This window comes from Bufo bufo, chromosome 3 (assembly GCF_905171765.1).
Source record: "Bufo bufo chromosome 3, aBufBuf1.1, whole genome shotgun sequence".
In the NCBI taxonomy this organism is placed as follows: Eukaryota; Metazoa; Chordata; class Amphibia; order Anura; family Bufonidae; genus Bufo; species Bufo bufo.
In genome coordinates this window covers 318,054,441-318,080,958 of record NC_053391.1, presented here as the reverse complement: position 1 = coordinate 318,080,958, position 26,518 = coordinate 318,054,441, and the positions used below count along the sequence as shown (strand labels likewise).

At 43.3% G+C, this 26,518-nt stretch overlaps 1 protein-coding gene across 4 annotated transcripts in view; it reads left to right on the top strand.

Moving 5' to 3' along the window:
• HIVEP3 (HIVEP zinc finger 3) overlaps positions 1 to 26,518 on the top strand; it is a 156,307-nt gene that overhangs the window by 67,370 nt on the left and 62,419 nt on the right. For 3 of the 4 annotated variants that reach the window (XM_040424312.1, XM_040424314.1, XM_040424311.1), the window contains one exon: positions 20,807 to 25,937. In XM_040424312.1, the coding sequence (XP_040280246.1) occupies positions 21,189 to 25,937 (4,749 nt within the window). In that variant the 5' untranslated portion in view covers positions 20,807 to 21,188. Of the gene's footprint in view, positions 1 to 11,835; positions 11,875 to 20,806; positions 25,938 to 26,518 lie in introns of those variants that run through there. The other variant, XM_040424313.1, reaches the window with a different exon arrangement.

Below are 26,518 nucleotides of genomic sequence, written 5' to 3'. Positions count from 1 at the left end.
GAAGTCTGCATCCTTCAAGAAAAACATGATTTTCATGCAGGACAATGCTCCATCACACGCGTCTAAGTACTCCACAGCGTGGATGTTATATTGGTTTCACTGGTAAAAATAAATAATTGAAATGGGTATATATTTGTTTTTTGTTAAGTTGCCTAATAATTATGCACAGTAATAGTCACCTGCACACACAGATATCCCCCTAAAATAGCTAAAACTAAAAACAAACTAAAAACTACTTCCAAAAATATTCAGCTTTGATATTAATGAGTTTTTTGGGTTCATTGAGAACATGGTTGTTGTTCAATAATAAAATTAATCCTCAAAAATACAACTTGCCTAATAATTCTGCACTCCCTGTAGAAGCGTCCCCATCACCATGGGAACGCCTCTGTGTTAGAATATACTGTGGGATATGAGATTTTACTATGTAACTCATATCCGACAGTATATTCTAACATAGAGGCGTTCCCATGGTGATGGGGACGCTTCAAGTTAAAATATACCATCGGATTGAAGAAAACTGTGGTGTAAAAGAGACTCCAGACTTTACATTGAAAGTCAATGGGGACGGATCCGTTTGCAATTGCACCATATTGTGTTAACGTCAAGCGGATCCGTCCCCATTGACCTGCATTGTAATTCAGGACGGATCCGTTTGGCTCCGCACGGCCAGGCAGACACCAAAACAACTTTTTTTTCATGTCCGTGGATCCTCCAAAAATCAAGGAAGACCCACGGACGAAAAAACGGTCACGGATCACGGAAAAACAGAACCCCGTTTTGCGGACTGTGAAAAAATACGGTCGTGTTCATGAGGCCTAACTCTGACACAATAGAAAACGGATCCATCCCCCATTGACTTTAAATGGAGTTCATGACTGATCCATCTTGGCTATTAACCTGACTGTGATTTTTTTTTTTTACACACTGCTTTCCTGGAGTCATAACTTATTTTACTTTTCGCTTCAACTTATGAGGGCTTCTTCTTTGTGGAACAAGTTACACATCATAGAATTGTTTTTTTCCCCCCATTTTATCATAGTTTTAGATTCTCTTGGTTAGGGCTCTTTCACACTTGCGTTCTTTTCTTCCGGCATAGAGTTCCGTCGTCGGGGCTCTATGCTGGAAGAATCCTGATCAGTTTTATCCTAATGCATTCTGAATGGAGAGAAATCCGTTCAGGATGCATCAGCATGTCTTCAGTTCCGGACCGGAAAGTTTTTTGACCGGAGAAAATACCGTAGCATGCTGCGCTTTTTGCTCCGGCCAAAAATCCTGAACACTTGCCGCAAGGCCGGATCCGGAATTAATGCCCATTGAAAGGCATTAATCCGGATCCGGCCTTAAGCTAAACGTCGTTTTCGGCGCATTGCCGGATCCGACGTTTAGCTTTTTCTGAATGGTTACCATGGCTGCAAGGACGCTAAAGTCCTGGCAGCCATGGTAAAGTGTAGTGGGGAGCGGGGGAGCAGTATACTTACCGTCCGTGCGGCTCCCCGGGCGCATGGGGCGCTCTGACGTCATTCTGGAGCGCCCCGGGAGCCGCACGGACTGTAAGTATACTGCTCCCCCGCTCCCCACTACTACTATGGCAACCAGGACTTTAATAGCGTCCTGGCTGCCATAGTAACACTGAACGCATTTTGAACGCGTCTTCAAAGGCTTTCAGTTCACTTGCGTTTTTCCGGATCCGGCGGGAACCTCCGGCAAATGGAGTGCACGACGGATCCGGACAACGCAAGTGTGAAAGAGCCCTAAGTAAGATTTACAACGATACCATATTTTTATATTTTTTCCTGTGTTTTAACATGTAATGTTATTTTTATATTTTTTCTTGTGTAATAAAAACAATGTAAATTTGCATTGCCATATTTTGACCCCAAGCACTTTTATGTTTATGTCTACAGATATGTTCAGGGGCACATTTCATATTTTGTGGGGCAATCTGCAGTTTTTATTGATGCCATTTTGGAGTGTGTACTTGGAGTGTGTTACTTTTTGATCACGTTTTGTTACATTTTTTGGGGGGGAGGTGAAGCAATGAAATAACAACAAATCAGCCACTGTCCTTTTTTTCCCCTGTTTCTACATACACTGTACGGGATTAATTTAAATAGTCCAGGCGTTTTGGGACGTGGCGATGCCAGCTTCTGAGCGTGCGCCTTTTTTAATTGGGGAAGGGGGGGTTAAGTAGAAACTGAGTGAGACAGGACTCCCAGAAGGACACTAAAGAGACTGCTGCAGCTAAATAATAAGGTTATTTCTCAGTACAAGTGCTTTATTCACAACCATACAGGTCAGTACTTCTCTGTAATGTCCTCCATGATCCTGGGTCTGATTCTGAGTTAGAGAAAATTATCAAGCTGATTCTCCTCTACTTCCTGTGTGAAGTTGATGGCAACTAGTATCCACCCACCATCTCTGGGAGAGCTGCACACTAGACATTCAGCATGCACAGTGGAAATCTTTAAAAATAATGCCATATACAAATTATATAGTGGCTAAATATAGTTTTATTCCTTCCTCATATATACACACTGTACTATTGATTAATGCAACGTTTGTTCAAATGTGAGGTACACTTGAAAGACCCGACTTCCACCGTACATGTATAGCGGAGAACAGAAAGTGGTTAAAATCATAACTCTTACAATATCTTTAAAAAAAACATGATATACTCACCCATTACTCCATCACCATTCTCTGAGGAGCTCCTCCAATGCTCCCACTACTGTTTGCTTTCAAACAGCAGTGGTAATGTGCCTGGATACTTGCCTACGACTTGCCTGGATTTGGCACCTCACCATTGTCTCCAATCGCTGTCCTCATCTGTAGACCACTGAGTATAGTGATTGGCTGTATTCAGGCACATTTGAAAGCAAACAGCAGGAGTATCAGAGGAACTCGTCAGAGAACGACTCCTGAGTAAGAGGTGAGTATATGGTGCTTTTTTTTATTTTAATACACCGTAGGCCATTTCTGAGATTTTAAATTATCTCAGACAACACCTTTTAACACTGATCAATGTAAGGCTATGCACAAGGGAATGGAAAATAATGTACAAGTTAGGCCTCATGCACACGAACGTTTTTTTTCACTGTCCGCAAAAACAGGGTCCGTAGGTCCGTGATCCGTGACCGTTTTTTCGTCCGTGGGTCTTCCTTGATTTTTGGCGGATCCACGGACATGAAAAAAAAAGTCATTTTGGTGTCCGCCTGGCCGTGCGGAGCCAAACGGATCCGTCCTGAATTACAATGCAAGTCAATAGGGACGGATCCGTTTGACGTTGACACAATATGGTGCCATTTCAAACGGATCCGTCCCCATTGACTTTCAATGTAAAGTCCGGAGTCCCTTTTATACCATCAGATCGGAGTTTTCTCCAATCCGATGGTATATTTTAACTTGAAGCGTCCCCATCACCATGGGAACGCCTCTATGTTAGAATATACTGTCGGATATGAGTTAGATCGTGAAACCTCATTTCCGACAGTATATTCTAACACAGAGGCGTTCCCATGGTGATGGGGACGCTTCTAGTTAGAATATACTACAAACTGTGTACATGACTGCCCCCTGCTGCCTAGCAGCATCCGATCTCTTACAGGGGGCCGTGATCAGCACAATTAACCCCTCAGGTGCCGCACCTGAAGGGGTTAATTGTACTATCATATCCCCCTGTAAGAGATCAGGGCAGACCCCCCCCCCTCCCCAGTTTGAATATCATTGGTGGCCAGTGCGGCCCCCCCCCCCTTCCTCCCTCCATTGTAATAAATCGTTGGTGGCACAGTGTGCGCCCCCCCCCCTTCCTCCCTCTATTGTAATATTTCGTTGGTGGCACAGTGTGCCCGCCCCCCCCTTCCTCCCTCTATTGTAATAATTCGTTGGTGGCACAGTGTGCGCCCCCCCCCCCCCCTTCCTCCCTCTATTGTAATAAATCGTTGGTGGCAATTATTGGCCCCCCTCCCTCTATAGCATTAACAACATTGGTGGCCAGTGTGCGGCCTCCCATCTTGCGCCCCCCCCCCGATCATTGGTGGCAGCGGGTTACTAGCAATAGTACAAGATTCATACTTACCTGGGAGCTGTGATGTTCGTGTCCGGCCGGGAGCTCCTCCTACTGGTAAGTGACGGTTCATTTAGCAATGCGCCGCACAGACCTGTCACTGTCACTTACCAGTAGGTGGAGCTCCCGGCCGGACACGAACATCGCAGCAGCAGGTAAGTATGAATCTTCAACTATTGTACTATTGCTAAGTAACCATGGCAACGAGGACTGTAGTAGCGTCCTGGTTGCCATGGTTACCGATCGGAGCCCCAGCGATTAAACTGGGACTCCGATCGGAACTCCGCTGCCACCAATAATGGGAGGCCGCACACTGGCCACCAACGTTGTTAATGCTATAGAGGGAGGGGGGGGGCAATGGGGGGCGCACACTGTGCCACCAACGAATTATTACAATGGAGGGAGGGAGAGGGGGGGGCGCACACTGTGCCACCAACGAATTATTACAATAGAGGGAGGGGGGGCCGCACTGGCCACCAATGATATTCAAACTGGGGAGGGGAGGGGAGGGTCTGCCCCCTGCTGCCTGGCAGCCCTGATCTCTTACAGGGGGATATGATAGTACAATTAACCCTTTCAGGTGCCGCACCTGAAGGGGTTAATTGTGCTGATCACGGCCCCCTGTAAGAGATCGGGTGCTGCCAGGCAGCAGGGGGCAGTCTTGTACACAGTTTGTAGTGTATTCTAACTAGAAGCGTCCCCATCACCATGGGAACGCTTCTGTGTTAGAATATACTGTCGGTTCTGAGTTTTCACGAAGTGAAAACTCAGCTTTGAAAAAGCTTTATGCAGACGGATCTTCGGATCCGTCTGTATAAAAACTAAACTACGGCCACGGATCACGGACACGGATGCCAATCTTGTGTGCATCCGTGTTCTTTCACGGACCCATTGACTTGAATGGGTCCGTGAACCGTTGGCCGTGAAAAAAATAGGACAGGTCATATTTTTTTCACGGCCAGGAAACACGGATCACGGATGCGGCTGCAAAACGGTGCATTTTCCGATTTTTCCACGGACCCATTGAAAGTCAATGGGTCCGCGAAAAAAAACGGAAAACGGCACAACGGCCACGGGTGCACACAACGGTCGTGTGCATGAGGCCTAACCCGTACATACTAAATGGTAAAACACTAGGTAACACTGATATGGAAAAGGACTTAGGTTTTATGGTCAACTAAAATATATATTTTTCATAATTTTAACAGTTTTTCATAAAAATATTTTTTTTAAACTATTATAGCCATTATCTAATGGCACAAAATAAAGGTCTAAGGTGTCCCGAGAAAAATAATATCAAATACATGTAGGTTGGCTCAAAAATTAATCAGTTATTTGCAATTAAATAGGCCCATTGCTACACCTGAAAAATTAGCCTCGTAAGAAAGGGGATAAACACTCCGGTAATGAAGCGGTTAAAGGGGTTCCTGGAAATTATTTAAAATGGCCACTAGCAACCATTCCTATAATGTGAGAAGAACTAGTTGCCTTCACTTGTAGAGCTAGGGGATGAGGGACGGGGCCTAACATCACACTAGCCCTCATACGGCTATGTGAACAAAAAAATAAAAAGGTTATGGCTCTGGGAAGGCAGGGAATTAACGTAGACGGAAAATCACCATGTTAAATACAATGTTTGCATCTGTTTTGTTTTAGCACAAACCAGAAGTGGGGGTGAGCTATAATGTAGAGGAAGATAGACTGTGGAACAATTTAAGGGTGTGGCCAGCAGTATTAAAGTATTTATATATGGCTCACAGTGGGCTAAAAATAAAAAACGCAGCCATGCTCACATATACACACCTGCCTGACTCGACACACAGGAAGACCTGCCCAGCCAATCAGTGGCTGAGGAGGGTCACAGCTGTGACCAGTGATTGGTTGAGCAGACATCTCTAGGCCTTTCCTGTGTGTCGATTCGGAACAGGAAGTGGAGAGCAGTGGGGAACACAGTATGGATTCTTTTTTTTCTTTCTTTATAATCCCCTGTGAGTCATATATTAAAGAAAATAATAATAATTCTTGTGGGACAATCTTTTCAATTATTTCACAGTTTCCCTCCCTTCAGTTTATAGTTTACCTCCACTTTTGGTCTGTGCTAAAAAAGAATATGAAAAAGCTGTACTGTAACTTCACTGTGTGAAGAGTGATTGTTTCAGATTCTGAAATAACAATGATATTAAAAGTGAAGAATATGTACTACAACCAGTTATGTGGAGCCTAGCCTTGTGTCACAATAGAGCTCCGTTTCATGACATTCACAGAAGTTCTCCCGCTTTCTTCTACTCTGTGTACCACTCGACCCACTTTTGCAGTAGACATAGCAACACTACCCCAGTATTACAAACGGCATGCTTCCCTTCCTATTAATCAAAGCATACCTCTCTACCTATAGTCACAGCAGCCCCCTATCTATTCACACCCCAGTAGCCCTTTAATTCTCTGATAGTCACATCAGCCCCCTATGTCCCAGTAGTCACAGCACATCCTCTCATTACTCACAGCAACCCATTCTTTCTCCAGTAGTTAGGTCTCAGTACTTCCAGCCCCCTCTCCTAGTAGTCACAGCAAATGCTCCCTTCCACACTATGTACTTTGCTCCCACACATGCCCACAATGTCCCTTCTGCTGTCAGGAAGCACACAGCCTTCTATCATTGTATGACAGCTAGCAGGCAGGAGTATGGCTGCTTCTCCTGGGAATGTCAGAGCTGGATGTTGTCAGTGACCACATTTAACGCCATGTACCTACAGTAGCACTGGGAAGTATGGGCCATCTAAATGCAGTGAACTGCCAGAAGCAAAACTCTGTCCTTCTAGCTCACCTGATGGCCATGTTTAAGGTGCCGTTCACATGTGGCAGGTTTTTTGTAGATTTTCAGTATACATTTCATAAAATCTGTAGCAACATGCAGTACATTGCCTGTGTATGGCTGATGTCATACATTTTTCTCTCTTTAAAACTCATGTAGGATTTTGGCAGAAAATTTCACATGCAGCAGCTGGACCAAAGCAGCAATGTGTGAACCATGTCTACTAAGGGGGAAACTTAAAGGGGTTGTCTCACTTCAGCAAGCAGCATTTATCATGTAGATAAAGTTAATACAAGGCACTTACTAATGTATTGTGATTGTCCATATTGCTTCCTTTGCTGGCTGGATTCATTTTTCCATCACATTTTACACTGCTCATTTCCATGGTTACGGCCACCCTGCAATGCAGCATCGGTGGCCTTGCTTGCACACTATAGGAAAAAGCACTGGCCTCTCTGGTGGCCGGGACCATAGGAACAAATATAGGCTGGCACTTTGCAAGCACGGCCACCAATCCTGGATTGAAGGGTGGTCGTAACCATGGAAACAAGAAGTGTATAATGTGATGGAAAAACCAGTCTAGCCAGCAAAGCAGGCAATATGGATAATAACAACACATTGGTAAGTGCCTTGTATTTACTTTCTCTACATGATAAATGCTATTTGCTGAGTGTGACAGCCCCTTTAACATTCTCCTATGCTATGGATTTGACAATAAAAAGTCGCAAAACCGTCGCAAAAAAACTTTTTAAATGCCATTGTAACTAACTTAGTTGCTGCAGGCATTTTTACACCGCCCTTGCCAGTTTCCAAAAACTGGGCCCCAGCACATTCATAATGATTTACACCAGAAATTGACACAAATTATTACTGAGAACTACGCCAGCTACGAGCTGGAGTAGATTTCCGTTTGGCACACAGATGGCAGAGGAGGCATTTAATTTATGATGAGGCCCACCTTAAAGGGGTTTTCTGAGACTTTAATACTAATGACATATCCTTATGGTTTATCATTAGTATCTGATTGGTGGGTTCGACACCCGAGACCCCCTCTGATCAGCTGTTTGAGAAGTCCGCGGCGCTCATAGCTTTCCCTAGGCCAGTGACGACACATTCAACGGTCACTTGGCCCAGGCGTAGCTCAGCCTAGTGTATGGGGCTGAGTGCGATACCAAGCACAGCTTCTATACTATGTATGGCGCTGTGCTTGATAAGCACGGAGAAGGCCGGGACACTCACAGTAACACCAGTGCCTTATACAGCTGATCGGCAGGGGTCCCTAGTGTAGGATCCCCACTGATCAGATACCGCTGACTTATCCAGAGGATAGATCATCAGTATTAGGCCTCTTTCACACTACCGTTTTTTTTTTTCCGTTTTGCGGTCCGTTTTTTGCGTTCCGTATACGGTTCGTATACGGAACCATTCATTTCAATGGTTCCGCAAAAAAAACGGAATGTGTTCCGTATGCATTCCGTTTCCGTTTTTCCGTTCCGTTGAAAGATAGAACATGTCCTATTATTGCCCGCAAATCACGGTCCGTGGCTCCATTCAAGTCAATGGGTCCGCAAAAAAAAACGGAACACATACGGAAATGCATCCGTATGTCTTCCGTTTCCGTTCCGTTTTTTCTGAACCATCTATTGAAAATGTTATGGCCAGCCCAATTTTTCCAATGTAATTACTGTATACTGTATATGCCATACGGAAAAACGGAACGACGGAACGGAAACGGAAACACAACGGAACCAAAAAAACAGAACAACGGATCCGTTAAAAACGGAACGCAAAACACTGAAATGGACATACTGTAGTGTGAAAGAGGCCGTGCTGCGGTCCGCAAATTGCGGGCTGCAATGCACGATCGCCGGCCGTAGGTCAGCCGCATCGGATCGCGGACCCATTCACTTTAATGGGTCCGCGATCCGCCCGTTCCGCAAAAAGATAGGACATGTTCTATCTTTTTGCGGAATGGAAGTACGGGACGCAACCCCACAGAAGCACTCCATAGTCCCGTTCCGTGCGGCCGTTCCGCTATTCTGGATTTGCGGACCCATTGAAGTGAATGGGTCCGCATCCGTGATGCGGAATGCACACGGAACTGTGGGCGTGTATTGCGGCACCCAGTTTGCGGGCCGCAATACGGCCACGGGTCACACACATTTGTGTGAACTCTGCCTTAGGGCCCATTCCCAAGACTGTATATTTGTGTCCGCCTCTGTTCTGCAATGGGACCTATTCATTTCAATGGGGCTGCAAAAGATGCGGACAGCACACAGAGTGTTGTTTGCATCTGTACTACCGTTCCGTGGCCCCGCAAAAAAAGATAGAACATGTCCTATTCTTGTCCATTTTGTGGATAAGCATAGGTATTTCTATCATTGGGCTGACCATTCCGTTCTGCAAAATGTGGAAATCAAATGGCCGGTATCCGTGCTTTGCGGATCCGCAATTTGCAGACAGCAAAATAGTTACGGTCGTCTGATTGAGCCCTAAGGGCCCATTCACACAACCGTATATTTGTCTTGAATGGGTCTGCGATCAGCAATATATGGCAAAATATAGGACATGTCTTATCTTTTGCAGTGCGGAGCCATGAACCCAAAAGCTCCAGAAAGCACTTTGTAGTGCTTCCGTGGGCTTCCGATCTGTGCCTGTGTTCCACACCGTGCCATATCTTGCGGATTGCGGACCCATTCAAGTCAGTGAGTGCTGTTTGCAGTCCGCAATACGGGCACAGGTGGCATATGGTCGTGTGAATGAGCCCTAAGGGTGGTTTCAGACGAGCGAGTGTCACGCTCCAGACTCGCAGCGCAGCACCCATCCTGAACTTCCAGCACTGCCGGGGTCGCATAGCATTATATTGATTTATGATGCTATGTAACCCTTAGGCCCCTTGCAGACGAGCATGTGCGGATTAGGTCCGGATGCGTTGCGGATGCGTACAGTGGAAAATGCGCGATTTCGCAAGCAAGTCCATTCAGTTTTGTTTGCGATTGCGTTCAGTTTTTATTGTGCGGTTGCAATGCAATTTAATGCGTTTTGCAGGCGCATGATAAGAAACTGAATGTTTACAAACAATATCTCTTAGCAAACATCTGTGAAAATCGCATCTGCACTTGCTTGCGGATGCAATGCGATTTTTACGCAGCTCCATTCACTTCTATGGGGCCAGCGTTGCGTGAAAATCGCAGAATATAGAACATGCTGCGATTTTCACGCAACGCACAAGTGATGCTTGAAAACCAACGCACATGTATATAGCCCCATTAAAATTAATGGGTCCGGATTCCGTGCGGGCGCAATGCGCTCGCATCACGCATTGCACCCGCGCGTAATACTCGCTCGTGTGCAAGGCCCTTACAGTTCTGAAATGTATTGTATATAACTGACAGCATTATGTCAGCATTATCCAGTACATTCCAGAACTGTAAGGGCTACAAAGCATCATAAATCAATATAATGCTATGCGACCCCGGCAGTGCTGGAAGTTCAGGATGGGAGCTGCGCTGCGAGTCTGTAGCGTGGCACTTGCTCATCTGAAAGGGGCCTAAAAAGTCTTTGAAAACCCTTAAATGTCTGCTCCGGCAGTTCAGGGCCAACAAGACCAACGTAGCACACGCCGTCTTGATAAATCAGGGCCTAAGTTTTGGTTAAAAAAAATAAAACATGGCAGATTTGTCAAACAGGTGTAAAGGAAAACTGACTTGGTTGCCCATAGCAATCAATCAAGCAATCAATTTTTCATAGCTCCTCTGGAAAATGAAAGGTGGAATGTGATTGGTAGCTACCAGTTTTGCTAAATCTGCCCCCTATATGTAGAAACTTCACCCATAATTTGTGTTCACCTCTGGGGCAAGCATATGATAACTGTAGGTCAGGGCAGGTACTGTAGTATGGACATTAGAGTGGACCTTTGAGTAGATATATTACTATATTTGCCTTGAACATATTGGAGCAGATTTTCTAGTCCTGTCAGGCAGTCAGATTTTTTAGCTTGCCTGATGCTGGTTGATAAATTTGGTGCATCTTTAGACTGTGTAGTCTAAGTATATGCCACCTAATTGTTGGTTTACTTTATACGGAAAAATTTGTGCCAAAATGTTACCTCATTTCTGGTGCCCTTTGTCACATCTTAGGCCACTCCCTGATTCAGTAGACCATGCGCCTTTCCAGCTTAACCTCACAACCTTGTCAGACGAGTCTTAAGAAAAGTGTCTGCAAAGCTAAGTATTCTGGTTCATTTTGGTTATTAAATCTACCTGTGCCTCCACCACCATTCCACCAAAGGCAGAACTTTCCTATGTCCAGTCCCCAGAAGCCACCTCCTTGCAGGTCTTCTGCAGCTCTATGCTCTGTACACAAGGGAAATGAGATGCCTTTCAGCGGACACTGATCAGTTTCCATTAAGTGGTTAGCCTTTCTGTACTATTTTTTTAGTCCTCCATCCTTCAATGACGTCATTTTGCTGTGTCAGTTTGTTGTTGTTGGAAACCTTTTAGGTGAGATATATTACTACCATCGAATGTAGTTGATGTTCAGTGCTGATCCGTTGTCCCTTGGGGATAACGCACATTATTACAGTGTTCTAGCTGGCATAACAGTGGAGGTGATGATGACCCAGGAGTGACATTTCATCTGCCGACAACCTTTGTCTCTCTTCCCCCTCCCTCCGGTGTGCCACCTCACGCACCCTTTATAGTCTATTTCACACATAGCCTTGACTGTGTGCTCTATCCAGTGGGCATCGGCCTCGTAGAGCAGGAAATTGTACAGACTGAATAAAAAAAAATAAAAAAATAGATGCTGGAGACATAGACATGATGAGAGGAAGAGGTGGCAGAGATGGAGGGGGAGCTGTGGGCGGACCTCAGATTAGCAATTTCCCCCCTGACATCACGGCCCAAATAAGGAGCTTTGAAATAAACGTGTGTTATTTTCTTTCATGCTTTCCTCCCGACACTGAAGATTCACTGCAGGCACAGGCAGGGAGCAGGTGAGACATGCTACTGCTAACATTTTTACGTTTCGGATTAGAAATTTCATTTGCCGCTTTAAGAAGGGTTAACCCAGCAGGATCCCAGCAGACAGCATCTTTAAATGAAGGCGCTGCGTGAGTTAAGAGGGGAGAGGAGGCAGCCGAGGTTCCCCCATCTGCTGCACAATAAGGGAGACTGGGCTGGCAGGGAATAGAGTTTCTTGTGGTCCAGTGACTCTACTATATATTAGTCACTCAGTCGTGAGTGTAGTGGCAGCATGTGACAAGGCTCTGTCTTTCGTTTCTTATATTCGCCTTCATCGTGCCTTTTGTTTATGATTTCCCTTTGTTTTCGTACGTCCTTTTTGCCTTTTTTGATCAGATTCCACTGTTCCAATGTCAAAGTGGATTTAGTGTTTTTGGTTTGGGGGCATGTAAAGGTTTTAGTTTTTTCAGTAATTGTGGCGCTATACACTTTAGGTTTGATTGTACTTTATTTTTTTTACATGACCTAATGAATCTATATGATGCGTTGTTTTTTTTATATTCATTATATAAGCGTTACCTCTACATACGTCCTTTATACCTATAATGATAACATTTGCTGGATTTGTATACATTGTGTTTACCATGCCCAGCCGTCTCATTTTTGTAAGTTCTTGTTCCCAACCGAAACCTTGTCATCTAATATCTAATATGCTTGACTTCCAGGCCAAACGGAGTATCTGATCCAGGTTTATATTGTTCAGTCCATTCTGCCATTTCATGTGTTGCAGTCCACATGTAGTAAGTTAGAGTAGAAGTATGTGATTGTGAGCTCTTGAGAACAGAGAAACCCTGTGTGCTTCAAAAAGAGGGAGGTGTGCTTGGGAGGGACCCTCTGTAGGGCTCTGTCCAGGGATGAGAAGCTCTCTTGTTATTTGACCAATTTACAGCTGGTTTGGGACCAGTAGTTTGAGTCAGGATGTAGGGAAAGCTCCTGCCACCCCCACCCATGTTATATACACACTACTCAAGTGAAAGGTGCCTGGTTTTCAAGCAGCTGTGTTTATATTGTTGCTACAAGTGGACCACCTTACCCAAGAAGAAGGGGTAGCTATGTGGACTGTCAGTTTAAAGATGCTCTCCAGGGTGCCCTCACACGTTGCGGAATTTTCCACCACAAAATCTGCAGGTGCAGAATTGACAAAATTGCTGTTTTTGTTGTGGAATTTGTTGCAGATTTTTCCTTAGCAGAATATGGGTACTTTTTTAATTATGTTACTGATTTCTGTGCAGATTACATCTCCATTGAAATGAATGGAGACATTTAGCTACAGGAAATCTGCAACAAAACATTATTTGCGCTCTGTTCCGCTGCTGAATTAGAATTCCGCAACAGAACGCGGTATTGACACTTTGCATCCCCATAGGACAGTGAGGCCCAACCTGCGGCCCTCCAGCTGTTGCAAAACTACAATTCCCACCATTCCCTGTCGTAGGCTGATAGCTGTAGGCTGTCAGAGAATGCTGGGAGTTACATAGAAACATAGAAGGTGTCGGCAGATAAGAACCATTTGGCCCATCTAGTCTGCCCAATATGAATTGTAGTTTTGCAACAGCTGGAGGGCCGCAAGTTGGGCACCCTTGCCATAGGAGATGACTTTATGTGATGGATTTCATTGCGGGAAATTCCGCGGTGTGTGAGGGCGCCCTTATAGTCCATGTAAATACGTTTTATACCATTTATAGTATGGTGGTGACACATGTCATTGTTTCTTTGACACAGTTTACATGTGCACATGAAACTTCCTGGCTGGATGTGGAATCTTGTTCCATGTGATAAACTTCCCGAAGTTATCAATTCCATAGACGAAAAGTAAAACCATGACCCTCAAGACCCTGACTGGTGCAATAACAAGGTTTACTTCCTGTTTCTTAGAACATTACAAATGCACGCTATGTATCTCAGCACTTAACGTGTTACCGAGCGTACAATCAGTTCTGACCCTGGGCCCAGGGACTGTGTATGGACAGCCTATACTTATCTACCTGTGCTTGTCCATACAGCTCACTCTATCAAGCATGGGCTGTGTTCTATTGATGTTTCTGGAATTTCTTCTTGCAGGGCTACTTAGAAATCAGACTGGCTTCTGAAATGGTCTTTCTAGTTCCTAAAGTCTGCAGTACATTTGTGCATCCCTATGAAGCCTATGCACATACTCTCCATGGTTTAATATAACCAAAGTTGAGGGAGTTGTCCAAGTTATTATTATTTATGACCTATCAATATCAGATGGGCGGGGGTCTGACACCCGGCACTCCCGCCAATCAGCTGATTGAAGAGAAGGCGTGCCCATGTTAGCGCAGCCTTCCCTTCATTTTTTACCTGCTCGCCGCCGCAACAGCAGCGGTCAGCAGGTGTAATTACAAGCAGCTATCCCATTCATTTCAATGTGACTGCTCGTTCCTATTCAAGTGTATAGGAACAAGCCGTCCCATAGAAGTGAATGGGATAGCTTCTTGTAGTTAAACCTGCTCACCGATGCTCTATCCTTTCCACAGATCTTTTGCAGCCCCATTGAAATGAATGCGGAATGGGGGCAGACCACTTCATACGGCCGTCTGAATGGGCCCTTACCAGGAGAAAAAGGCATAGGTTGTTTTTTCTCCTCCATCAAATTTTACTGCTGGCAGAATGTATTTGGCCAAGAAGTATTCTATTGGCAAATTCCATAGCCAGATCCATTCATTAAATTACTAGATGGTGATGTGTGATTCATCGCTCTAGACTAGAGAAAGTGTTTCCTTTGCTCCAAGTTCCTATAGTAGTATGCATGTATTCCTCTAGCTGATGTTCAGTAGCCGAGCAATAGAAACCCAATTGATAAGGCTGATCGAACAGTTCTTTTGCTGAACTTGGATGTTAGTGATGCAAAAGGACAGAAGATTTATGTAATTCAGTACTTGTAAGTCCCATTCTGTGAACTTCTGTGGCATGATATTTGCTCTAAATGACCTTTTAACATCATAGATACAAATCAAAATATCACTTTGGTAGGATCTACCACCTTCTACAGAGACCCTTAAAGGGGTTGTCTCACTTCAGCAAATAGCATGTACAAAAAGTGAATACAAGGCACTTACTAATGTATTGTGATTGTCCATATTGCTTCCTTTGCTTTCGAGATTCATTTTTCCATCACACTATATACTGCTCGTTTCCATGGCTACGACCACCCTGCAATCCAGCATCAGTGGCCGCACACTATACATAAAGGCGCTGACCTATGCGCATTATAGGCAATAAGCACCTTTTCCTATAGTGTACTAGCACGACCACTGCTGCTGGATTGCAGGATGGTTGTAACAATGGAAACGAGCAGTGTATAATGTGATGAAAAAAGGAATCAAGCCAGCAAGGGAGGCAATATGGACTCAATACATTAATAAGTGCCTTTTATTAACTTTCTCTACATAATAAATGCCATTTGCTGAAGTGAGACAACCCTTTTAACCTTTGGCTCTACTTTACAGTAGATTTTTGTCATAATCTCTGGCTCAACAGTCTAAACATTTGTCATTGTTTTGAATGGCCATTTGCTTGAACGTTGCATCAAAGAATTCCGGTAACAGAAGCCAAAGTGGTTTGGGGTGTTGGTTAGAAACCAGTGGAGCTCTGAGCTCGCAGAATCCTCCTCTGTGTATTCATGTGTTTCTTTGATGTATCACATCTTTCCAATGGATTTCCCCTTTATAAGTAGCAACACACAATTAGTAGTGGCAAATTTGATTAAATAACTTGTTGGAAGGATGATGTCCTAAACTTTTCCTTGCACTCTATGCTTGACTTTTTATCAATGATGTGACTCAGTCAACAGCCTTTGATTAGATAATGTCTAATTTTGTACGATTGAAGACAGTACTGAAATCTGCAAACACAGTGTATGTTCACTTTTACAATAATTTTTTATTGCTCTGATGCATATTTTAAAAATGGAAGCAATTTGCAAGTAGTCATTGCAATAGTTTGTTTAACCCCTTGGCAACATTCACCTTAAATATACAGTGGATGTTGGGGGCTTTAAAGGCTATGTACACCTTTTGGAGTAATTTTTTTAATGATTGCATTTAACTTATTTTTGGCTAAAAACCATATTTTCAATTGTCCTTTATTAAAAATATTGAGCTGTTCAGTCACAAAGGGTTAACTGTCTAGCTATGTGACTGGCACTTTCACTTTCACTTTGTGCTGGTCATCTAATAAACCTCATCTCTAAGTGTACTTTTACACTAGCGTTTTTCTTTTCCGGCATAGAGTTCTTTCCTAGGGGCTCTATACTGGAAAATAACTGATTAGTTTTATCCCCATGCATTCTGAATGGAGAGTAATCCGTTCAGGATGTCTTCAGTTCAGTCTTTTTGACTGTTCAGGACGGAGATAATACCGCAGCATGCTACGGTTTTATCTCCGGCCAAAAACACTTGCCTGAATGTCGGATCCGGCATTTTTTTTCCATAGGAATGTATGAGTTCCAGATCCGGCATTAAAAATACTGCAATGCCGGATCCGTCCTTCCGGTCTGTGCATGCGCAGACCTTTAAAAATGTGGAGAGAAAAAATAGAAACGAAGAGAAGGATCCGTTCTTGCAATGCATTTGTGAGACGGATCCGCATCCGGATCCGTCTACAAATGCTGTCCGTTTGCATGCAGATTGCCGGATTCGGCAGGCAGTTCCGGCGACTGAACTGCTTGCCGGATCACTCTGCCGCAAGTGTGAAAGTACCTTAACTACTAAGATGTTATAAATACTTATTTAAGCCACATTCTTATCAGTAAGATAAGGATTCAGCTTTAATGATTGTTTATAATGTCAGAGAACAGAGATAAGAAGTCCATCTGCTCCTCAGATGACGGAAAAGACAAAAAATCCACAGGCAGCTAGTAGAGCATCTCAGCTCTGTACACAAAAAAGGATTCTATATTATTAATAAAGACCAATTGAAAAAATTATTTTTAGCTCAAAATAAGTACAATGCAAAGGTGTGCATAGCCTTTAAGCATGGCACTTACCGTACTCAGATCCTGAGCAGGTGTCAGGATTGCCAGATGCCTGCTGTTCTACACAGCAGACCACCGCCAGCAGAGTCAGTAATCAGAGCCAACTCCGATCATAAACATTTAACCCTTTAGTTATTTGTGACCGTGGCATCTGAGTGGTTGTTTGGAGACAGTTGCCCCTGACATAGCAGGAGCCATTTTGTTGCTATGGGGTCTTCTGAAAATTCCCATTCCTGTAATAGTAAAGGTCCTATTAAGCCCTGAGTTAGGCACCAATGTTTCCGTAGACTGCAGTAATATTTGAATGCCGTCTGTGGTTTAGGTTTTCTAATGACTGCATGTTTATGTCCACTAGGGGCACTAATATTATAAAAATAAACATCATGGGTATTTATTATAAATTTAAATGCTCAAATTGCGGTTGTTTGGTCACTTTACTTCCCAGAAAAATTGTATAGAAAGTGATCAAAAAGTCATACATTAACCCTAAATGGAATCCATAAAAACTACAGCTTGTCCTGTAAAAAGAGAGCCTTCACACAGTTCCATAGGTGGAAATATAAATGTTTTTGTTTTTTTAAGTATTAAACCATATCTGATAAATCATATAAATGTGGTAACAATGTGACTGTACTCACACACCATCTATAAATATAAAACCTGTAAGATAATTGTGGAGTTGCATTTTTTTTCCATTTCCACCCCATTAATAATTTTTAAGCTTTGCAGTTCACTATATAGAATATTAAATGGCACCATTAGAAAGTACAACTTGTCCTGCAATATGTCTCATACGTCTATGTGAACAGACAACTAAAAAGTGAAAGGGGTTGTCTCACTTCAGCAAATAATTGCGTTTATCATGTAGACAAAGTTAATACGAGACACTTACTAATGTATTGTGATTGTCCTTATTGTCTCCTCCTGGATTGATACATTTTTCCATCACATTATACACTGCTTGTTTCCAGGGGTTCCGGCCACTGGTGCAGCACAGGCACAAGGTGACTGGGACAGGAGCTGCTGCACATGAGTGCCTATGCTCACTCCCAGGGTCTCAGCCCCCAGAGAGGCCGGTGCCTTTTCCTATAGTGTTCAAGCACGGCCACTGCTGCTGGATTGCAGGGTTGTCATGACCCCTGGAAACAAGCAGTGTATAATGTGATGGAAAAAGGAATCAAGCCAGCAAGGGAGGCAATATGTGCAATCACAATACATTAGTCAGTGTCTTGTATTAACTTTGTTTACATGATAAATCTCATTTGCTGGTGAGACAGCCCCTTTAAAGGGTTTGTCTCGCTTCAGTAAGTGGCATTTATCACGTAGAGAAAGTTAATACAAGACACTGACTAATGTATTGTTATTGCACATATTGCCTCCCTTGCTGGCTTGATTCTTTTTTCCATCACATTATACACTGCTCGTTTCCATGGTTACAGACCATCCTGCAATCCATCAGCGGTGGCCGTGCTTGCACAATATAGGAAAAAACATGAGTCTATGTGCGCTCCCATGGTCCTCGCCACCAGAGAGGCTGACGCTTTTTCCTATATTGTGCAAGCACGACCACCACTAATGGATTGCAGGGTGGTCTGTAACCATGGAAACGAGCAGTGTATAATGTGATGGAAAAATGAATCCAGCCAGCAAAGGAAGCAATATGGACAATCACAATACATTAGTAAGTGGCTTGTATTAACTTTCTCTACATAATAAATGCTATTTACTGAAGTGAGACAACCCCTTTAAGGCTCTCAAAAGGAAGGAAGGAAAAAAAAGAAATTTGTGCATGGCTAGAGTTAAAAGAAAGTCCTTCCATTTTGTGTCTACAGCATCTCCACAGACCTGTGCATCTCCATGGGTTACAGACTACAAACGAGCCTTGATTTTGCAGTCATGTGTTACCTCCTTCAACCTTCCCCCTCTTTTTGCTAACCTGCAGATAGTAGAACAGGGGCTGCAAGTGATATAGCCTCTCCTTTCTCCTTATCTCCTCATTGATGACTCCTGTTGTTTCCATAAGTGGGAGTGCCAGAGTTGTGCCAGATATTTATGAAATGCCATAAGTGTCTTTGGTTGGAATACCACTTTAGATTTCTGATGAAATATTCCATACAATGTGAGAAATGTTCGGTGATAGAGGACAGTTGGAAGGGGACACGTCATCACTGTATGTTAGGGGATTGCTAATAAGGCTCTTTCCTTGCACTTTAGATAAAGGGGTGGTTTAGATAAAATTGTAGCCATGCGCCTGAATGCGGTATAAAAAGAAAAAAAGGTTGTATACTCTCGTCTAGTCTGGCCCTCTTGCTGCTTTTCATTTACAGACTGCAGCAGTGAGGTGCAGATATATAGCACGTAACCACTGCAACAGATCGCGGTCCTTAGCAGCAGTGATTGCTGCATGATGTACAGCTCCTTTAAATTGTGTCACCAGAAGGCAAAACACAGAATAACAGTTTAAAACCTAGAGCTTCACTTTAGGGCTCATTCACACGACCGCATGTATTTTGCGGTCCGCAAAAAAACGGATCTGCAAAAAATACGGATGACATCCGTGTGCATTCCGTATTTTGCGGAATGGAACAGCTGGCCCTTCATAGAACAGTACTATCCTTGTCTGTAATGCGGACAATAAAAGGACATGTTCTATTTTTTGGCGGAACGGAAATACGGACATACCATCATGTGAATGAGCCCTTAATTTTACATCTTTCATTTTTGGTATACTGTAGTTCCTCAATGCAAGTGTATCCTAACCTGTATAATTGATATTACTGTGTCTCACTTCAGCAAATAGCATTTATCATGTAGAGGAAGTTAATACAAGACACTTACTATGTATGTGATTGTCCATATTGCTTCCTTTGCTGGCTTGATTCATTCATCCTTCACATTATACACTGCTCGTTTCAAGGGGTAATGGCCACCACAGCAATCCAGCCGCAGTGGCCATGCTTTCACACTGTAGGAAAAAGTGCTGGCCTTTCTAGCAGCTGGAGCTGTTAGAGTGCGCATAGGATGGTGCTTTTTCCTGTAGTGTCCCAGCACGGCCACCTCTACTAGATTGCCAGGTGGTCGTAACCATGGAAACAAGAAGTGTATAATGTGATGGAAAAATGAGTCCAGCCAGCAAAGAAGGCAATATGGACAATCACAATATATTAGTAAGTGCCTTGTATTAACTTTCTCTACACGATAAATGCCATTTGCTGAAGTGATACAATCCCTTTAACATTTTTAATTCCTTGTTATCTTCTCAACAGCTATAATGTAAGAAACCAAACAAGAAACAATCTTATTTTAATAGTTGCTTTAGGAATAACACAGTTTTCTGCTGTAATATCGTTTTAGTATGAATTATCCATTGGCTTCATTGGAAAATGGTTGGCCTTTGATTATCTTAACAGGGTATTCCCATCTTGGACATTGGGGGCATATCGCTAGGATATGCCCCCAATGTCTGATAGGTGTGGGTCCCACCTCTGGTACCTATACTTAGAACTGAGCCCACAAAGTGCCCGAGTGTGCACGTCGCATGCGCAGCCGCCCTCCATTCATTCTTATGAGGGCGCTCAAAATAGCAGAGCGGCGTACTTGGCTATTTTCAGAGGTCCCATTATAATGGAAAGGAAGTGCACCGCTCAAGTGCGGCCACTGCTCAGTTTACTTCTATGGAGCTTACGGAAATAGCCGGATGCTAGCAAGTAAAAAACGGTGGCAGCGCTTGCGTGGTACGTTTCCCATTCACTTTTTCACCGCTCTCTTAGAAATGAATGGAGGGTGGCCGCGGACCGATGGGATATGCCGCCAGTGTCCAAAATGGGAATACCCCTTTAAGATTTAGTATTAATTTGATTCCATCATATTAAATGCTATCTTACATTTATATATTTTTTCTTCTACAGATCCGCAGTCCATCCATCACCTTCCTTGTAACTGAATTTAAAAAGCAATTTAAAAAAATAAATCTCTCCTAGTGGAATACAAGACATGACTGACAAGGACAAGATCCTAACCTATGGAAATTACTGGAACAGTATTTGTACTGTTTTTGCTGATTGTACTTTCATTTAAGCGACTGGCCATGGATAACATATATTGATTTTGGAGGCTAAACATTGTGGTACATGTAGGAACTTTATGACCAAATACCTTAAGCCAATGTTTTGTTGACACGGCTTTTCTCTCAGAGGTGCAATGCAGATTGTTTTCTTATTTTATCATGGTTAGTAAATATTACATTACAGGACTTTGCAAAAATAGCACTTGGAGCCTCTGGTGTAGGTGATGGAGCCAGAGAAAGGCCAGAAGAGCACAAGGAAGTTGGAGGAAGGTGTAAGGAAAAGGCCGAATAAAGGAGAGGAGGTGCAGGGCCCAGTATCTTCAGCAGAAGACATTACAGTTAGTGGTCAGGAAGAGCTTTCACCACACACACATTTCCCGGGCTCCCTGAAGATAGCAAGAGAGGGTCCACCTAGGAGAGTGGGAAGACCTTGTAAACCAAAAGTTCCATTGCTTGGGCAACTTCACGTTTCAAAATCACAGCCTGCTTCACCAGCATTTATGGCTCCCCGTCTGGATACAGAGCATAGTCATGAGGGCCAAGTATGGCAAGTTTTAGATCCAATACAGTCAGGTCCGTCCAGGTCGTTCTCTTCTTCTGCACCACATGCAAGGCTTAGCCGTCCAGCAGAGGACCCTACTCAGAAGGTTTATGTCCAGCGGCCAACTCAGGTTTCTGTAAAACAAGCAGATGAGCCTCCTAAAAAGGAGAAGAAGTCCCAAAAGCCAGGCAAATATATTTGCCAATATTGCAGCCGACCATGCGCTAAACCAAGTGTTCTTCAAAAGCATATCAGATCTCATACCGGGGAGCGGCCATATCCCTGCGTCCCTTGTGGGTTTTCTTTTAAAACAAAAAGCAATCTGTATAAACATAGGAAGTCTCATGCTCACAGGATCAAAGCTGGGCTGGCATCAGAAATAAGTGTAGAGACATATCCATCCAGCCTAGAGATGGAAAGGCTTGGAGGGGAAGAAATTGATGATCCATCAGAAGGAGAAAGCACAGACTCTGAGGATGAGACAAGCACAATGTCAAACCTAGTGGAATTGTCTCCACAACAAAAGCATCACTTGACATGTGATACCAAAGTTGTGTCTAGACACCAAGTTACAGCCCATGATCTCTTTTCTTTGTCCCAACAAAACATATCCCAAACCTCCGAGGAGAGTGTAACATTCACTGAACCTTCATCTGAACTTGTCCAGAAATCAGAAGATACTCACAGTATAAAGCAGAAGCTGGCACTTAGGTTAAGTGAAAGAAAAAAAGCCAGTGAGGAGCAGACTTTTCTTAGCCCAGGAAGTAAAGGAAGTACAGAGTCTGGTTATTTTTCACGCTCAGAAAGTGCAGAGCAGCAAATTAGTCCTCCCAATACCAATGCTAAGTCATATGCTGAAATTATTCTGGGTAAATGTGGAAGAATTGGACAAAGATCCACCATGTTAGCCAGCCCTTCTGCTTTAGTTGCTGCAGAGGAAAAAACAGCTATGGCATCAATGTCTGTACCTAGGACACAGGTAATTGAGCATATTACCAAACTCATTACAATTAATGAGGCTGTAGTGGATACTAGTGAGATTGACAGTGTTAAACCAAGAAGAAGCTCATTGTCTAGGAGAAGCAGTATTGAGTCTCCCAAAGGAACTCTATATCGAGAATCTTTCCAGTTTGATGTTAAATCACCAGGGTCCCAACTAGATCCTAAGTCTGAAAAGACAAAAGCTGAACATCCATTCCCTTCCCTTCAGCATTCCCACGGTGCCACAGACACAGTGCCTCTTCTTCGAAGCCACTCTATGCCTTCCTCAGCATCCACTTCAAGTTCTCCACATCCATTTAGAGCTAGTTATTCTTTTGATGACCGAATTGTAGATTCAGAAGCTTTGGGCCACAGTCATATGTTTTCTTCACACCCACGCCTGCTAAAAAGACAACCAGCAATAGAACTACCTTTAGGAATGGACTACTCTTTAGATGAAGGTAGTTTAACAGTAAAAGACACTGCTGTGAAAACATCTGAAGACGTGGAAGGGAAAGAAAGTGAAGTTCCTAAAAAGTCCAAAAAAGGGGGTAGGGTAAAGGGTTTGACCTATGAATGTAATATTTGTGGTGCTCGATACAAGAAAAGGGGTAATTATGAAACTCACAAGAAATACTACTGCTCAGAGCTACAGATTATGAAACCTCCATCTTTGAGCTCTCAAAGTTCTGTAGAAATCGGAAAAGAACTTTCAGAACAGGAAGCGTGGCCTCAGGTGATGAGTTACAAGTTAGCGCCAAATGTAGAGTCATCTACCTTGCGTAAACGACGGAAAGAAAAGAGTCTCGGAGATGATGAAGAACCCCAAATGGCTGATTGGTCTGAGTATCCGTCTACCACAGCACTAGAATCGCACTTTGCTGCTTCCACTACATCCTTGACTTTGTGCAGTGATACCCCTAAGCAGTTTAGTGGTCGAAGTGAATCTACATCTTTGTCAGATGTAGAGAGTAAAGAAAAGACTATGATTTCTAAGGAAATTTCTGTCATCCAGCATACTAGTTCATTTGAAAAATCTGAGTCTATTGAAAAGAAGAGTAGTTTTGATGAGGAAGATATGACTGTAGCACAAGTGTCTGTGAGACCTCATACCCAGTCATCTCATCCTTTACAGCCTAAGTTAGTCCGTCAGCACAACATTCAGGTACCAGAAATCTTAGTCACTGAAGAACCAGATAAACCAGAGGCTGACATTGAAGATCCACCCAAAGAACAAGAGAAAGTAGAAGAGTTCCAGTGGCCACAGAGGAGTCAAACACTTGCACAGCTACCTGCTGAAAAACTCCCACCAAAAAAGAAGAGGTTACGCTTGGCAGAAATGGCACAGTCTTCTGGAGATTCCAGCTTTGAATCAATGTCCCTCACCCGCAGCCCCAGTCAGGACAGCAGCATTTCACATGCCTCCAGTCATTCTCTCTCAATTGATAGAGAAGAGGGTTCTAAATCTGAAGTTTTAGGTCTGTCATCAGAGGGTACTACTAAGGCACTTGGACATCACATGCTCACTGTCCCTTCCCACCATCATCATATGAGAGAAATGAGAAGATCTGCATCTGAACAGACACCAAATATATCTCACACACCACAGGATTCAGAGAATCGAAGCAAATCTTTTGATTATGGTAATTTAACATCTTCAACTTCAACATCAATGCCAACAGCTCAGGAGCGAAGGAAGTGCTTCTCACTTCGACAAACCTCTCTAAGCAGACATGTTGAAATTGAACCTGAACTATTGCCACGTGACTGGAAAGAATCAGATAAACCATCTACTTCAAGCCAAGTACTAGGCATGGAATTTCATGAACAATCTTCCAGAATTTCCCCTAAAGAGCAGCAAAGTTCTCCTTCCCAATCAAAGCAAAGAACTATTCATTCTGTAACTAGTGAAACAGAAAATAGCTATTTATCACAGCAATTATCAATATTTCCTATACAACCATTATTGCATTTGCCTCAACATCCTTCAGAACTATTACCTTCTCAAGTTATGAGCAGTATGTCTGCACCGTTTTCTGTACAACCAATTACACATTCTATATTTCATACTCCACAAATTCCTTTACAGCCAGCTCTTTTGCATCCAGACCATGTTCAAATACCCCTGGACATTCCTGTTAGACCACACTCTCCATTTCTAAGCTTGCCTTACTCAGCATCCCCATCATTGCCCCACACATTCTTTATGCCTATACAACCACAATTTGCTCTTCCAGTGTCTGCACAAGTTGGTTGCCATTATCCACAAATAAAACCAGAGGTTTCCCCTCCCTTATCAATTTCCAACATTTCACCTTCCAAAGATTATTTTTCTGGGAGTATCCATACCTCTCCTCATAGCCCACTTGCTTCAGAATCTTCTGCGCAAGTGACCCTTTCACATTCAGAATCTGTTGTATCATTAGTTGTTCCAGTAAGAATTCAGACACATATGCCTTCTTATGGTAACGCTATGTACACTACACTGTCTCAAATGCTTGTTACACAACCACCTTGTTGTCCATCTTCCCTTGTTATGCATAGAATCAGTGATGGGCAATCTAAGGGTTATCATGGCATTGACTTGCCTCATGTTTTACCAAAAGATCAGCGTATAGTAAGTGAATTGCCTTACTTAAGTGTGCCATTTCCAAAAACTGACCCAAGCAACTACATTCCACTTACTTCTTCTGTTGAGGGTGTCCTAGGATTTGATGGAAGCTCATCATCTGTTGGGGGCAGTAAGCGGATGTTATCCCCTGCTGGCAGCTTGGAGCTCACAATGGAGACCCAGCAACAAAAAAGAGTGAAAGAAGAAGATGATCCAGAAGAGAGACTTCAGAAGCCATTGCTGAAGGCGCAGTCAGTGTTGGAGCAAAGCAGATCAACAAATATAGCTGTTCTTACTTCCTCACCCCAAAACAGATCAGAGCTGTTAACACCACCGCTACCATCTCTTTTTGACCCATTAACAGCACTAGAAAGACATAAAATCCAGCTAGTACCAACTACTTTGTGTCAATTATTGTTACAAGAAGAACAAATAAAAGAAGATAGTATAAAAGTGAAAGAAGAAAAAGATGATAAAGTTTTGCATGTTCCTACTTCATCCAGTAAGCCACCAAGCCATGTAACAGTCTCCCTTCAGGAAGCAGAGGCTAAAAATGCCTCAACTTTTCCAACTCTTCATACAACCACTAATGTCAGTTGGTGCTACCTAAACTATGTAAAGCCAAATCACATGCAGCAAAGTGACCGAAGGGCTTCTGTATATTCTAGCTGGTGTATTAGTTTATATAACCCAAATCTTCCTGGAGTTTCAACCAGGGTGGCATTATCGCTGTTGAGGTCCAAGCAAAAAATGAGTTCAGAAATTTATACAATTGCCAATGCTCCACAACTGGATTCAAACATGGCACACTCCCAAACCCGGAAACCCAAAATGACAGAGGTAAGAAATGCATTAGTTATAACTGTTATTCCATTCAGTAATCCAAAATGTTTAGCAGAACATAATGTAAAGTTGTATTTAATAATACAAAATGAAACAGACGGGAGACTTCCTTCATGTTCAAACTAAGGGTCCGTTCACACGACCGTATGTGTTTTGCGGATCTGCAAAACACGGACACCGGAAATGTGCGTTCCGCATTTTGCAGACCCCACATCGCGGGCACTCTTATAGAAAATGCCTTTTCTTGTCCGCAATTGTGGACAAGAATAGGACAGGTTCTATTTTTTTTGCAGAATGGAAGTGCGGATCCGCGGATGCGGACAGCACATTACGGCCCCATTGAAAATGAATGGGTCCGCACCTGTTCCGCAAAATTGCGGAACGGATGCAGACTCATTTTTGGACGTGTGAATGGACCCTAAGCTGCAGGCATGTGGCTTTTAAGCAGCTTCAGTGCACCTTAGTTAGACGCACATTGGAGCTACTGCTTGTAGTTTATTGTGTACCTGGCTGATGATATTTTAAACAGCCCCACATTTATGGCTCAGTATTAACATAAAAAAATGTACAGAAGTTCG